Source organism: Polypterus senegalus, chromosome 3 (assembly GCF_016835505.1).
Source record: "Polypterus senegalus isolate Bchr_013 chromosome 3, ASM1683550v1, whole genome shotgun sequence".
In the NCBI taxonomy this organism is placed as follows: Eukaryota; Metazoa; Chordata; class Cladistia; order Polypteriformes; family Polypteridae; genus Polypterus; species Polypterus senegalus.
In genome coordinates, this window is record NC_053156.1 from 127,979,517 (window position 1) to 127,992,684 (window position 13,168).

The following is a 13,168-nucleotide window of genomic DNA, read 5'->3' on the forward strand; positions in this document are numbered from 1 at the left end:
AAAGAGCATCTTGGTTCTCTTTAATGTCTACTTTAATTATGTTTCTTTGGTAAATGTTTGATTTTTACATTCCCATCTCATAAAAATATCATCTCCTATAAATAAAAAGATTATTGTAAATCTGATGAATTCAACTTTTTTTTTTTTAATAGAGATTACATCTCAGATTTTTCTGATGACAGCATTTATGCTGTTCAACCACCAGCAGTGAGCCGGAAGTCCACAGAGATATTTGAAAACCATATTCAAGCTGGAAAGAGTCTGGTACAATCACTGTGCAAGAAGGATGTCTTCATATACCGAGAATACATCAAAAATAGATATATGTAGCAAGGTGTGGAAGGCCAGTAACTCTGTAGATAGAAACAATACTGTATGCATGTAACTGATATCATAGTAAAATTAACATTTATAACTTTACATCTGTGAATGTATATTTTATACAGCATTTTTCATTATACACATGTTCTCAAATTGCATTTATAACAGAAATAGAGCAGTATTTCAATGGAATCAAATGAAAACAATAAAGTTGTTCAGAAATGTGTGTTTGCCAGTTGAACCCTTACAGTTTGCCATAAAAACAGAATATTCTGGTAATACATTTCAAACCTGTGGAAAATTCACCATTAAGCTATTTGTACACACTTATTCAAATCATGTACATTTTACTGTAATTGTGTTTAACGTGATTCATTTTAGCAAAAAAATCACTGAAGTAACATGAAAAATTATAAACTGGAGAAATTGTCTGGCTTACATATGCAGTATAGATATTATTGTTTTTTACCTTTTCTGCTTTCAGTTTTTGCCAGTTACTTGTATAAATGTGTTCTTTTTAAGTTTAAGTATGGATAAGTGTGTTTTTTTACTTTAACATAGTACACTGTTTCAGATAATTTATTAAAAGCATGGACTTTACAGCATGCTTACAAGCTGTACTCTAGAGCACAAAGAAGCATAAGAGGCCAAAATAACCAAAAATAAGAGTTTATTATAACAATTGAGGGAGGGGGAGAGATGTACAAAGGGAGTAAGGCACAAAGTAACAATGTAAAAGAGGAAAAGCAACAAGCATGATGCCAGTGTCCACTTTCTACCTGTTGGGGCAGCTGCCCACTTGCCCAAGCAATTACTCTTTAAGCACTTTAATCTTTTTTCCAGTTCTCTGCTCTGGCCTCACCACTCATCCTTTAGCTGATGGGCTCTTGTTTACGACTCCACTTCCAACTTCAATCTCAACATAGCGGAGGTTGGAGGGGCTAAACACTAGCACATGTCTGCTTCAAGGTATGCCCTGTGAAGTACTGCTGGAGTTCCAAATGACATTCTTTCCACCAGTCCTACATGTTCTGAACTTACATAGGACCAAGAAATCATATGGTGAGATCTAGACAGGTTGTCTCCTTGCAGTTAGAGCACCACTTTGCTCTGTTTGAAGATCCAGGGTTCATTTTAACCCAGTTTTGTATTGGTAATATTCTTTCTGACTTGGAATGGTGACGGTGTTTTAGATTCCTTCACATTATATTTACATTTCTCATGTGTTCAAAGGTAAGCAAGATATCTCCTAATTAACCCCTAATGTGAAGTATTTTAGCCAAAATTATAAAAACTGATTTGAGTGGCTCATTAATATGTTGCTGAGGATCCACCGAGCCCCCAGGTTGGTTATTCCGAAGAATTCCAGGTTTTTACTTGTACTTCTGTATTGTTAAATTACAATAATGTAACAAATATTTGTGTTTTATACAGTAGGATGCAATAATTTACCTAATCATAATTGATACGGTTTTTAAAGTTATATATTTAATTATGTGACTTAAGTCTTTGTGTCCTAATGATCACACAGGGGATTATAATACTATAGCTGCTACTTTTCAGCATCCCTTACCCTTTCTGCTCTATTGTTTGTTAATTATTTGAATAAAAATACAGGAGAAAAAAAAAAATATATATATATATATATATATATATATATATATATATATATTACATAGTTTACTGTCAAATAATGCAAAGAGTTCATGACACGCGTTTCGCCCTTATTTGAATTCATCAGGCATACACACTCCACTGCACCTCTCACGGGGATCGAACCTCGGTCGTCAGCATCAAAGACGAAGTCCCTTTACGATGTGCCATGGAGTGTGGTTCATTTATTTGACAACCTGGAGATCGGAAAAATTCATTCATAGCATCCGTAGTCTGAGTCTCGATCTGCAGTGGAGTGTGTACGCCTGATGAGCCCAAATAAGGGCGAAACACGTGTCGTGTACTCTTTGCATTATTTGACAGTAAACTATGTAACATGCTATAATCTGCTTCTTGCAACTGAGAAGGCCCGTGGCGGAAGTTTGCAGACTGGCAGACCAGCCACATGCGTTACCTGGTGGTAACCCATACAATCAGATCAAGACTCAGAACACAGATGCTATGAATATTTACTCAGCAAAAAAAGAAACGTCCTCTGACTTTCAACTGTTTTTACTTTCAGTAAACTTAATGTGTAAATATTTGTATGAACACTAAAAGAGTCAACACCATAAGACATAAACTAAAAATGTTTCACAATGTGTCCCTGAATGAAGGGAGGCTCAAAATCAAAAGTACCAGTCAGTATCTGGTGTGGCCACCAGCTGCTTGAAGTACTACAGTGCATCTCCTCCTCATGGACTGGACCAGATTTGTCAGTTCTTGCTGTGAGATGTTACCCCACTCTTCCACGAAGGCACCTGCAAGTTCCTGGACATTTCTGGGGGGAATGGCCCTAGCCCTCACCCTGCGATCCAACAGGTCCCAGACGTGCTCAATTCCTTTGACGATAAACACGAATCCGTCCATCACCCCTGGTGAGACAAAACCGTGACTCATCAGTGAAGAGCACTTTTTGCCACTCCTGTCTGGTCCAGCGAAGGTGGGTTTGTGCCCATAGGTGGCGTTGTTGCTGGTGATGTCTGGTAAGGAGCTGCCTTACAACAGGCCTACAAGCCCTCAGTCCAGCTTCTCTCAGCCTATTGCGGACAATCTGAGCACTGATGGAGGGATTGTGTGTTCCTGGTGTGACTCGGGCAGTTGTTGTGGCCATCCTGTACCTGTCACGCAGGTGTGATATTCGGATGTACCGATCCTGTGCAGGTGTTGTTACACGTGGTCTTCCACTGCGAGGATGATCAGCTGTCCTTCCTGTCTCCCTGTAGTGCTGTCTTAGGCGTCTCACAGTGCGGACATGGCAATTTATTGCCCTAGCCACATCAGCAGTCCTCATGCCTCCCTGAAGCATGCCTAATGCACGCTCACGCAGATGAGCAGGGACCCTGGGTATCTTTCTTTGGGTGTTTTTCACAGTCGGTAGACAAGTCTCTTTAGCATCCTGCGTTTTTAGAACTGTGACCTTAAATGCCTACTTTCTGTAAGCTGTTAAGGTCTTAACGACTCATTCCACAGGTGCATGTTAATTAATTGATTATGGTTAATTGAACATGCATGGAAAACATTGTTTAAACCCTTTACAATGAAGATCTGTAAAGTTATTTGGATTTTAAAACATTATTGTTGAAATACACAGTCCTGAAAAGGGACGTTTTTTTTTGCTGAGTGTGTATATATATATATATATATATATATATATATATATATATATATATATATATATATATATATATACATAGAGAGAGAGAGAGAATTTAAAACCATGAAAATTTAAAGCAAATCATCCTGTGCTACCTTTTATCATGTTCATAACATTTCTAGATTTCATTCTTCACCAGTGGCAGTTTGTAATGCGAGATGGTGGGGCGCCACCCCCCCAGATATTTTAAAAACTGTTCTTAAAATAATTAGGTAAAGTGAAATAACCTTGAAATAAATGTATTTATTTGCACAACGGGCCTGGTGTATACTTATACAGTATTTCCGGAGTGAAGGATGCCACCCAAATAAGATTCTATGAAAGTGCTTCATCTTTTGGCAAGCAGGTGATGTGAGGCTGCCTTTTAATTGGTTGCTTTCAGATTTTTACGGAGGCTACAGCTCTCTGTGCCCCAGGCACTCCCACATTTATTGGCTGCAAATTAGTATTGTTTTAGGTTTTTTAATCTAATGTATGTCACGTTGACGTGAATGGGTTACAGTTCACACCCATCTTTAATGTTATATAACTACAGATGAGCAAGCGTGACTTTACACATGCCAACTTAAAGCAGAACTTCAGAAATCAAAGAAAATTCACTTATTTCTTTAATGAAACCCCTTCTTAAATTGTTGTTAGTATTGCTGAACAGCTAAATGAAGGCTACAGGATTGGCATTAGAAGGCACAACAAAGAGTTGATCAAAAATTGACACATCCTGTCCCGAATAATAGACTGTGAAATTTTGAATTGGCTTTGCATGGCCATGATGAGAGAGAGAGCTCAGATAAGCCCACAGTGATCACTTCTCCAAACGATGCATTAAATGAGTTGCGAACATTGTGGTGCCTAAACCTGTAATGTAACAATAGTTGCCTTGATAATAAAGGGCCTTAATTTACTAGGCATTCTACAGCTCCTGCAACTATATGCATTCATAATACCCACAACTTGTAATCACAGAAGCAATTCAATGATGTGCAAAGTAATGTTATGTATTTCATAAAATAGAAATTAAATAGTAATAAATACAAGCAAGCAAAATGTTTTGCATGCAACCTGACAATAGAATTGGGATGTTGTGATTCATAGTCTGTCTTTTCTTTTTATACACTGTGTTTTTTATTCCCTTAGTTAAAGTCATGCAGGTCAAGAATGCTGAACTGAGCAAGAGCTTGAGACAGAGAAAAACATTCACTTGACAGTGTTGTTCACCGTAGGCTATTATTGGTATCTATAGTTTGGGTTCAATCATGCAAGTTAAATGTTTTCTTTTTTTTTTGCATCATCTTAAGGCCATATGTTTAATTTTCTTCTTGTGATAATCAAGAAGGATAGATTTTTTTTTTAATGGGCTGGGTGTTTGAATTTGTGTGCTTGCATCTTCCAACGTTGTGTGCTTTACTGAGCAGGGTTTTATTAGAGGATCCCCCTTGTTTGTTTGCTGATGATCAAGTTCTATAAACCGTCTTATCTGGTTTTATATGCCCACCCACCAACAAATTTCTGGCTACGCTACTACTACTAATAATTCTTCATATTTATGTAGTGCTCCTCTCACTGCTCAAAGTGCTGTTTGTGTAAGCAGTATTACAGTTTGTGTGCTGTTTCAGTTTCTCCCTCCAAGAACTGTGCTCCTGCCCAAATTTTTTTCACAAGCCACTACTGTTCCTCTCGATCCTTCTCTGTAGCTGAGACACTCATTCATGCATTTATCACATCAAGGCTAAACTATTGAAACATTTTATTGTCTTGTATCCTGTCTAAACTTGTAAACAAGCTGCAGCTCAGAATTATGCCAAACTAAGACTTATATTCACAGTATACCTACTCTATATAAACTCCATTGGCTCCCTGTTAAGTGTTATATTAACTTTTAAGATGTTTGTCTTCGCTTGCAAAGCACTCCACAATCTGGCGTCTACATATTTAAAAGATGTTCTTAAATATTATTCATTGGTCTGCTAACTACACTCTTCTACTTTTGTCCTCTGTGTTGTTCCATCAGTCTGCCTGTCTTCCTTGGGAAGTCAGGCCTTTAATAACACTGCTCCTCAGCTTTGGAACGCCATTCTTCATAATATTAATTCTGTTTATTTAATTAAAAAGCATCTTAAAATGTTACTTTTGAGAATTGCCTTATTAGTGCCATAACTTGCTTTCTTCTTAATCATTCATATTATTTGTTATTTGTGTTATTGTAATTTATAATGAGTGTATGTGTTCTTAAGTGTCTAGAAAGGTGCCATTAAATAAAAAAAAGTATTGTAATTATTATTATTATTATTATTATTACTACTACTTCGGCAAGTGGAAAGACTTTCTGCAGCAGTGCTTGTAAGCAATAAATGTGATGGTGTGGTCTGATGTCAATTTTTATGTTTAATTAATGTATATTCTGTACTCCAAGACCCTAGGTGCAAAGATGACCTATAACTGTAAAACTTGAACAGGCTTAAGTCAGCCAGTACTAAAGTGAAGTCTACAAACAGAGGTTGAAGGCTCAGGCCCTCTCAGAATTGGACTCTAAATGTGTCATGGAAAGACCTAAATTTTAAAATACAAGTCAGAATGAAAGGACATCTTTGGAATATAGCAGGAATTCCTTCCAATTTTCTTAAATAGCATTTTTAGTAAATTATGGTACTCCACAGACATGTGCCATCTGTTTTATGAAACTCTAAACAAAGCAAAACATTTCAACTACTGTGCATCTCCTATATTTAACCTTTACTTTCAAAGCTTGGCATACTCACCAATTGATTTATGATATGCACTGTTGCAAAAATAATATAAGATTTCAGTAATCTAATTCCTTTAGGTTTACTAATCATTGTGCATGCCATGCATTTGTGGTTTTCCTTGTGTCTCTATAATATATTTTTTTTGTCAAAGTTACATCAGAGCAGGTATGCACATAATCAAAATAAAACACTGTTTTAAAGTTCATCCATGGTTGTTTATATTACCAATAAACTGCACTACCTGTAAATAGGTTGTATTTAGAAATATTTTGTATTTGCCTCCATTATCTTGGTTTAAATTTCAAATACCAGACATGAATCATCTATTCTAAGAAAAAATCTTTCCAGGTGGTTGCTTAACCCAGTAACCTTTGAATTCAGTTACTAATGACAATCAAATTAAACAGGATACAAACGAACCACTTACTGTACTTTTAAAATCAACTGTAGTATCTGAGTTGTTAAAGCATGCTTTTCTTCCACATTTCTGTTCAAAATACAAGAGACATTAACTTTATTTGTAAAGAAGCAATATCTGAAAAGAAAAAAGTTCCACCAATAAAATACTAAGAATAACAAAATACCATACAGCTATAATATTTCTTTTGTCCTTCAACCTGCCAATAATTCTCCAGGCTTCCCTTTGGCATCAAAAAAACACTAAGCATCAAAAATTGTGTTGCGCATAACTCTGAAATATCGGCTCCTTTTTAATTTTCAATATTCTCCTGTTGCATGCTGCCAGTCTTTATCATATTATGTTGTAGTCCTATCATGTACCAGTTACAATATTCAGGATTAACTCCAAAACTTACTGTAGCATTGTGTCTTGTCTCCTTAGAAAAATGTAATTTAAAGTCCACAAGTGTAAGCTCTACCTCCTTTACCCTTCTGTGATGTAGAAGATGGTCCTGCAGTATTGCAAAAGGCATTCACTATGCCTTAGATGTTCCCATGGCCTTCCGTATATACTGGGGTAATAAAAGTTATTTCTGTGCTTGCTGTACTCCTAAGTAGTTAGAATTTTTAAATGAACAGATAATTGAGGAACAAAATAAAAGATTACCTTTTAATTTCTATGATTTCCTTTATTTCCTTCATTAATATTTTAGAGTTATTCCATGCTTTCTGTTAAAAAAAAATAAGAGCAGCAAAGGGCAAAGCAAACAGGTAATCAAAAAAACTAAATGGTGATTAATTTATGAGAGAAAAGATTCTTCTTCTTCTTCTTCTTCTTCTTTTGGCTGCTACCATTAGGGGTTGCCACAGAGGATCAATTTCTTCCATATCTTTCTGTCCTCTGCATCTTGTTCTGTTACACACATCACCTGCATGTCCTCTCTCACCACATCCATAAACCTTTGCTTAGGCCTTCCTCTTTTCCTCTTCCTTGGCAGCTCTATCCTTAGCATCCTTCTCCCAATATACCCAGAATCTCTCCTCTGCACGTGTCCAAACCAATGCAATCTCGCCTCTCTGACTTTGTCTCCCAAACGTCCAACTTGAGCTGGCCCTCTAATGTTCTCATTTCTAATCCTGTTCATCCTCGTCACACCTATTGCAAATCTTAGCATCTTTAACTCTGTCACCTCCAGCTCTGTCTCCTGCTTTCTGGTCAGTGCCACCGTCTCCAACCCATATAACATGGCTGGTCTCACTACCATCCTGTAGACCTTCCCTTTCACTCTTGCTGATACCCCTCTGTCACAAAATACTCCTGACACTGTTCTCCACCCATTCCACCCTGCCTGCACTCTCTTCTTCACCTCTCTTCCACAATCCCCATTATTCTGTACTGTTGATCCCAAGTATTTAAAATCATCCACCTTCACCAACTCTACTCCTTGCATCACCATTCCACAGACCTCCCTCTCATTTACATACATGTATTCTGTCTTGTTCCTACTGACCTTCATTCCTCTCCTCTCTAGAACATATCTCCACCTCTCCAGGGTTTCCTCAACCTGCTCCCTACTATCACTACAGATCACAATGTCATCAGCAAACATCATAGTCCACGGGGACTCCTGTGTAATCTCGTCTGTCAACCTGTCCATCATCATTACAAATAAGAAAGGGCTCAGATCCGATCCCTGACGTAATTCCCACCTCCAACTTGAATGCATCCATCACTCCTGCCGCAGACCACACCACTGTCACACTTCCCTCATACATACAGTTGTGCTTGAAAGTTTGTGAACCATTTAGAATTTTCTATATTTCTGCATAAATATGACCTAAAACATCATCAGATTTTCATTCAAGTCCTAAAAGTAGATAAAGAGAAACAAGTTTAACAAATGAGAAAAAAATATTATACTTGGTCATTTATTTATTAAGGAAAATGATTGAATATTACATATTTGTGAGTGTCAAAAGTATGTGAACCTTTGCTTTCAGTATCTGATGTGACCCCCCCTTTGTAGCAATAACTGCAACTAAATGTTTCCGGTAACTTTTGATCATTCCTGCACGCCGGCTTGGAGGAATTTTAGCCCATTCCTCCTTACAGAACAGCTTCAACTCTGGGATGTTGGTGGGTTTCCTCACATTAACTCCTCGCTTCAGGTCCTTCCACAACATTTCGATTGGATTAAGGTCAGGACTTTGACTTGGCCATTCCAAAACATTAACTTTATTCTTCTTTAACCTTTTTTTGGTAGAACGACTTGTGTGCTTAGGGTTGTTGTCTTGTTGGCTGCATGACCCACCTTCTCTTGATATTCAGTTCATGGACAGATGTCCTGACATTTTCCTTTAGAATTCTCTGATATAATTCAGAATTCATTGTTCCATCAATGAAGGCAAGCCGTCCTGGCCCAGATGCAGTAAAACAGGCCCAAACCATGATACTACCACCACCATGTTTCACAGATGGGATAAGGTTTTTATGCTGGAATGCAGTGTTTTCCTTTCTCCAAACATAACGCTTTTCACTTAAACCAAAAAGTTCTATTTTGGTCTCATCCGTCCACAAAACATTCTTCCAATAGCCTTCTGGTTTGTCCACGTGATCTTTAGCAAACTGCAGATGAACCTGTTTTTTTCTGGAGAGCAGTGGCTTTCTCCTTGCAACCCCGCCATGCACACCATTGTTGTTCAGTGTTCTCCTGATGGTGGACTCATGAACATGAACATTAACCAATGTGAGAGAGGCCTTCAGTTGCTTAGAAGTTACCCTGGGGTCCTTTGTGACCTCGCAGACTATTACACGCCTTGCTTTTGGAGTGATCTTTGTTGGTCGACCACTCCTGGGGAGGGTAACAATGGTCTTGAATTTCCTCCATTTGTACACAATCTGTCTGACTGTGGATTGGTGGAGTCCAAACTCTTTAGAGATGGTTTTGTAACCTTTTCCAGCCTGATAAGCATGAACAACTGTTTTTCTGAGGTCCTCAGAAATCTCCTTTGTTTGTGCCATGATACACTTCCTCAAACGTGTTGTGAAGAGCAGACTTTGATAGATCCCTGTTCTTTAAATAACACAGGGTGCCCACTCACACCTGATTATCATCCCATTGATTGAAATCACATGACTCTAATTTCACCTTCAAACTAACTGTTAATCCTAGAGGTTCACATACTTTTGCCACTCACAAATATTTAATACAGTGATCCCTCGCTATATCGCGATTCGACTTTCGCGGCTTCACTCCATCGCTGATTTTAAATGTAAGCATATCTAAATATATATCACGGATTTTTTGCTGGTTTGCAGGTTTCTGCGGACAATGGGCCTTTTAATTTATGGTACATGCTTCCTCAGTTTGTTTGCCCAGTTGATTTCATACAAGGGACGCCATTGGCGAATGGCTTAGAAGCTACCCAATCAGAGAATGTATTACGTATTAAATAAAACTCCTCAATGATATACGATATGCTTCCCGCACGGTGCTTGATTGTTTGCTTTTCTCTGTCTCTCTCACTCTCTCTGACATTCTCTGTGCCTGACGGAGGGGGTGTGAGCAGAGGGGCTGTTTGCACAGAGGCTGTTTGCCTAGAGGATACGGACGCACCCCTAAAAAATGCCGCTTTATCGCGGTGCTTCGGCATACTTAAAAGCCCAAAAGCACGTATTGATTTTTTGATTGTTTACTTTTCTCTTGCGCTCTCTCTCTCTCTCTCTGACATTCTCTGCTCCTGACACGCATTCTTTGAAGAGGAAGATATATTTGCATTCTTTTAATTGTGAGAAAGAACTGTCATCTCTGTCTTGTCATGGAGCACAGTTTAAACTTTTGACTAAAGGGTGTTATTTCATGTCTTGAGGGCTCTAATGTTAACAGTGTGGGAGAGTTTATAAGGGCTTAAAATATATAAAAATAACCATATAAACATATGGTTTCTACTTCGTGGATTTTCACCTATCGAGGAGGGATTACTGTATTCGATCATTTTCCTCAATAAACAAATGACCAAGTATAATATTTTTGTCTCATTTGTTTAACTGGTTTCTCGTTATCTACTTTTAGGACTTGAGTGAAAATCTGAAGATGTTTTAGGTCATATTTAGCCAGAAATATAGAAAATTCTAAAGGGTTTACAAACTTTCAAGCACAACTGTATCCTGCACAACTGTTACGTACTTCTCTGCCACTCCCGACTTCCTCATACAATACCACAGCTACTCTCGAGGCACCCTGTCATATGCTTTCTCCAGGGCCACAAAGACGCAATGCAACTCCTTCTGGCCTTCTCTATACTTCTCCATCAACATCCTCAGAGCAAACATTGCATCTGTGGTGGTCTTTCTTGGCATGAAACCATATTGCTGCTCACTAATCATCACCTCACTTCTTAACTTAGCTTCCATTACTCTTTCCCATAACTTCGTGCTGTGGCTCATCAATTTTATTTCCCTGTAGTTACCGCAGTCCTGCACAAACACCCTTATTTTTAAATATCGGCACCAGTACACTTCTTCTCCACTTCTCAGGCATCCTCTCACTTTCCAAGATTCCATTAAACAATCTGGTTAAAAACACCACTGCCATCTCTCCTTTAACACCGCCATACTTCCATAGGTATGTCATCTGGACCAACGGCCTTTCCATTTTTCATCCTTTTCATAGCTGTCCTTACTTCCTCCTTGCTAATCTGTTGCACTTCCTGATTCACTATCTCCACATCATCCAACCTCTTCTTTCTCTCTTGTTCTCTTCATTCATCGGCCTCTCAAAGTACCATCTGCTCAACACACTCTCCTCGCTTGGGAGTACATTTCCATATTTATTCTTAATCACCCTAACCTGCTGCACATCTTTCCCAGCTCGGTCCCTCTGTCTAGCCAATCGGTACAGGTTCTTTTCTCCCTCTTTAGTTTCCAACCTCTCATACAACTCATCATACGCCTTTTCTTTAGCCTTCACCACCTCTCTCTTCACCTTGTGCCATATCTCCTTGTACTCTTGTCTACTTTCTGCATCTCTCTGACTATCCCACTTCTTTGCCAACCTCCTCTTCTTTATACTCTCCTGTATTTCCTCATTCCACCACCAGGTTTCCTTTTCCTTCTTCCTCTTTCCAGATGTCACGCCAAGCATCCTTCTTGCTGTCACCTTTACTACATCTGCTGTAGTTTCCCAGCTGTCTGGTAACTCTTCACTAGCACCCAGTGCCTGTCTCACCTCCTCCCTAAACTCAACCTTGCAGTCTTCTTTTTCAGCTTCAGCTTTGATCCTTGGCTCTGCCCTCACTCTCTTCTTGAACTCCAACGTCATCCTACAGACCACCATCCTATGCTGCTTAACTACACTTTCCCTTGCCACCACTTTGCAGTCTTCAATCTCCTTCAGATCAACTCTTCTGCATAGGATGTAATCTACCTGTGTGCATCTTCCTCCACTCTTGTATTTAACCCTATGTTCCTCCCTCTTCTTAAAATATGTATTCACCACAGCCATGTCCATCTTTTTGGCAAAATGCACTATCCTCTGACCTTCTTCATTCCTCTCCTTGACCCCATACCTACCCATCACCTCCTTGTCTCCACTGTTCCCTTCACCAACATGTTCACTGAAATCCGCTCCAATCACCACTTTCTCTCCCTTGGGTACACTGTTCATCACTTCATCCAACTCACTCCAAAACTCTTCTTTCTCACCCATTACACACCCAACTTGCAGTGCATATGCACTAACAACATTCATCATCACACCTCCAATTTCCAGCTTCATAATCGTTACTCAGTCTGACACTCGTTTCACCTCCAAAACACTCTTGACATACTGTTCCTTCAGAATAACCCCTACTCCACTTCTCCTCTCATCCACACCATGATAGAACAATTTGAATCCACCTCCGATCCACCTGGCCTTACTCCCTTTCCATTTAGTCTCTTGCACGCACAATATATCAACCTTCCTTCTCTCCATCATATCTGTTAACTCTCTTCCTTTACCAATCATACTGCCAACATTTAAAGTTCCTACCCTCAGTTCCACTCTTTACTTTCCTCATCTCCTCCATAAAAGTTAGAAATTGTACAGTAGTGGCAAAAAGTTTTGAGAATGACACAAGTATTAGTTTTCACAACGTTTGCTGCTTCAGTGTTTTACCAACAACAACAACATTTATTTATATAGCACATTTTCATACAAAAAGTAGCTCAAAGTGCTTTACATAATGAAGAATAGAAAAATAAAAGACACAGTAAGAAAAATAAAATAAGTCAACATTAATTAACATCGAATAAGAGTAAGGTCCAATGGCCAGAGTGGACAGAAAAAACAAAAAAAAAAAACTCCAGACAGCTGGAGAAAAAAAATAAAATCTGTAGGGATTCCAGACCATT

At 38.6% G+C, this 13,168-nt stretch overlaps 1 protein-coding gene across 5 annotated transcripts in view; it reads left to right on the forward strand.

The window, feature by feature from the left end:
* Positions 1–13,168, forward strand: part of fig4a (FIG4 phosphoinositide 5-phosphatase a) — a 340,932-nt gene that overhangs the window by 320,113 nt on the left and 7,651 nt on the right. For 4 of the 5 annotated variants that reach the window (XM_039747913.1, XM_039747915.1, XM_039747914.1 and 1 more), the window contains exon 24: positions 153–848. The exons of the other annotated variant lie outside the window; for it this stretch is intronic. In XM_039747913.1, the coding sequence (XP_039603847.1) occupies positions 153–330 (178 nt within the window). In that variant the 3' untranslated portion in view covers positions 331–848. Of the gene's footprint in view, positions 1–152; positions 849–13,168 lie in introns of those variants that run through there. 5 annotated transcript variants of the gene reach the window in all.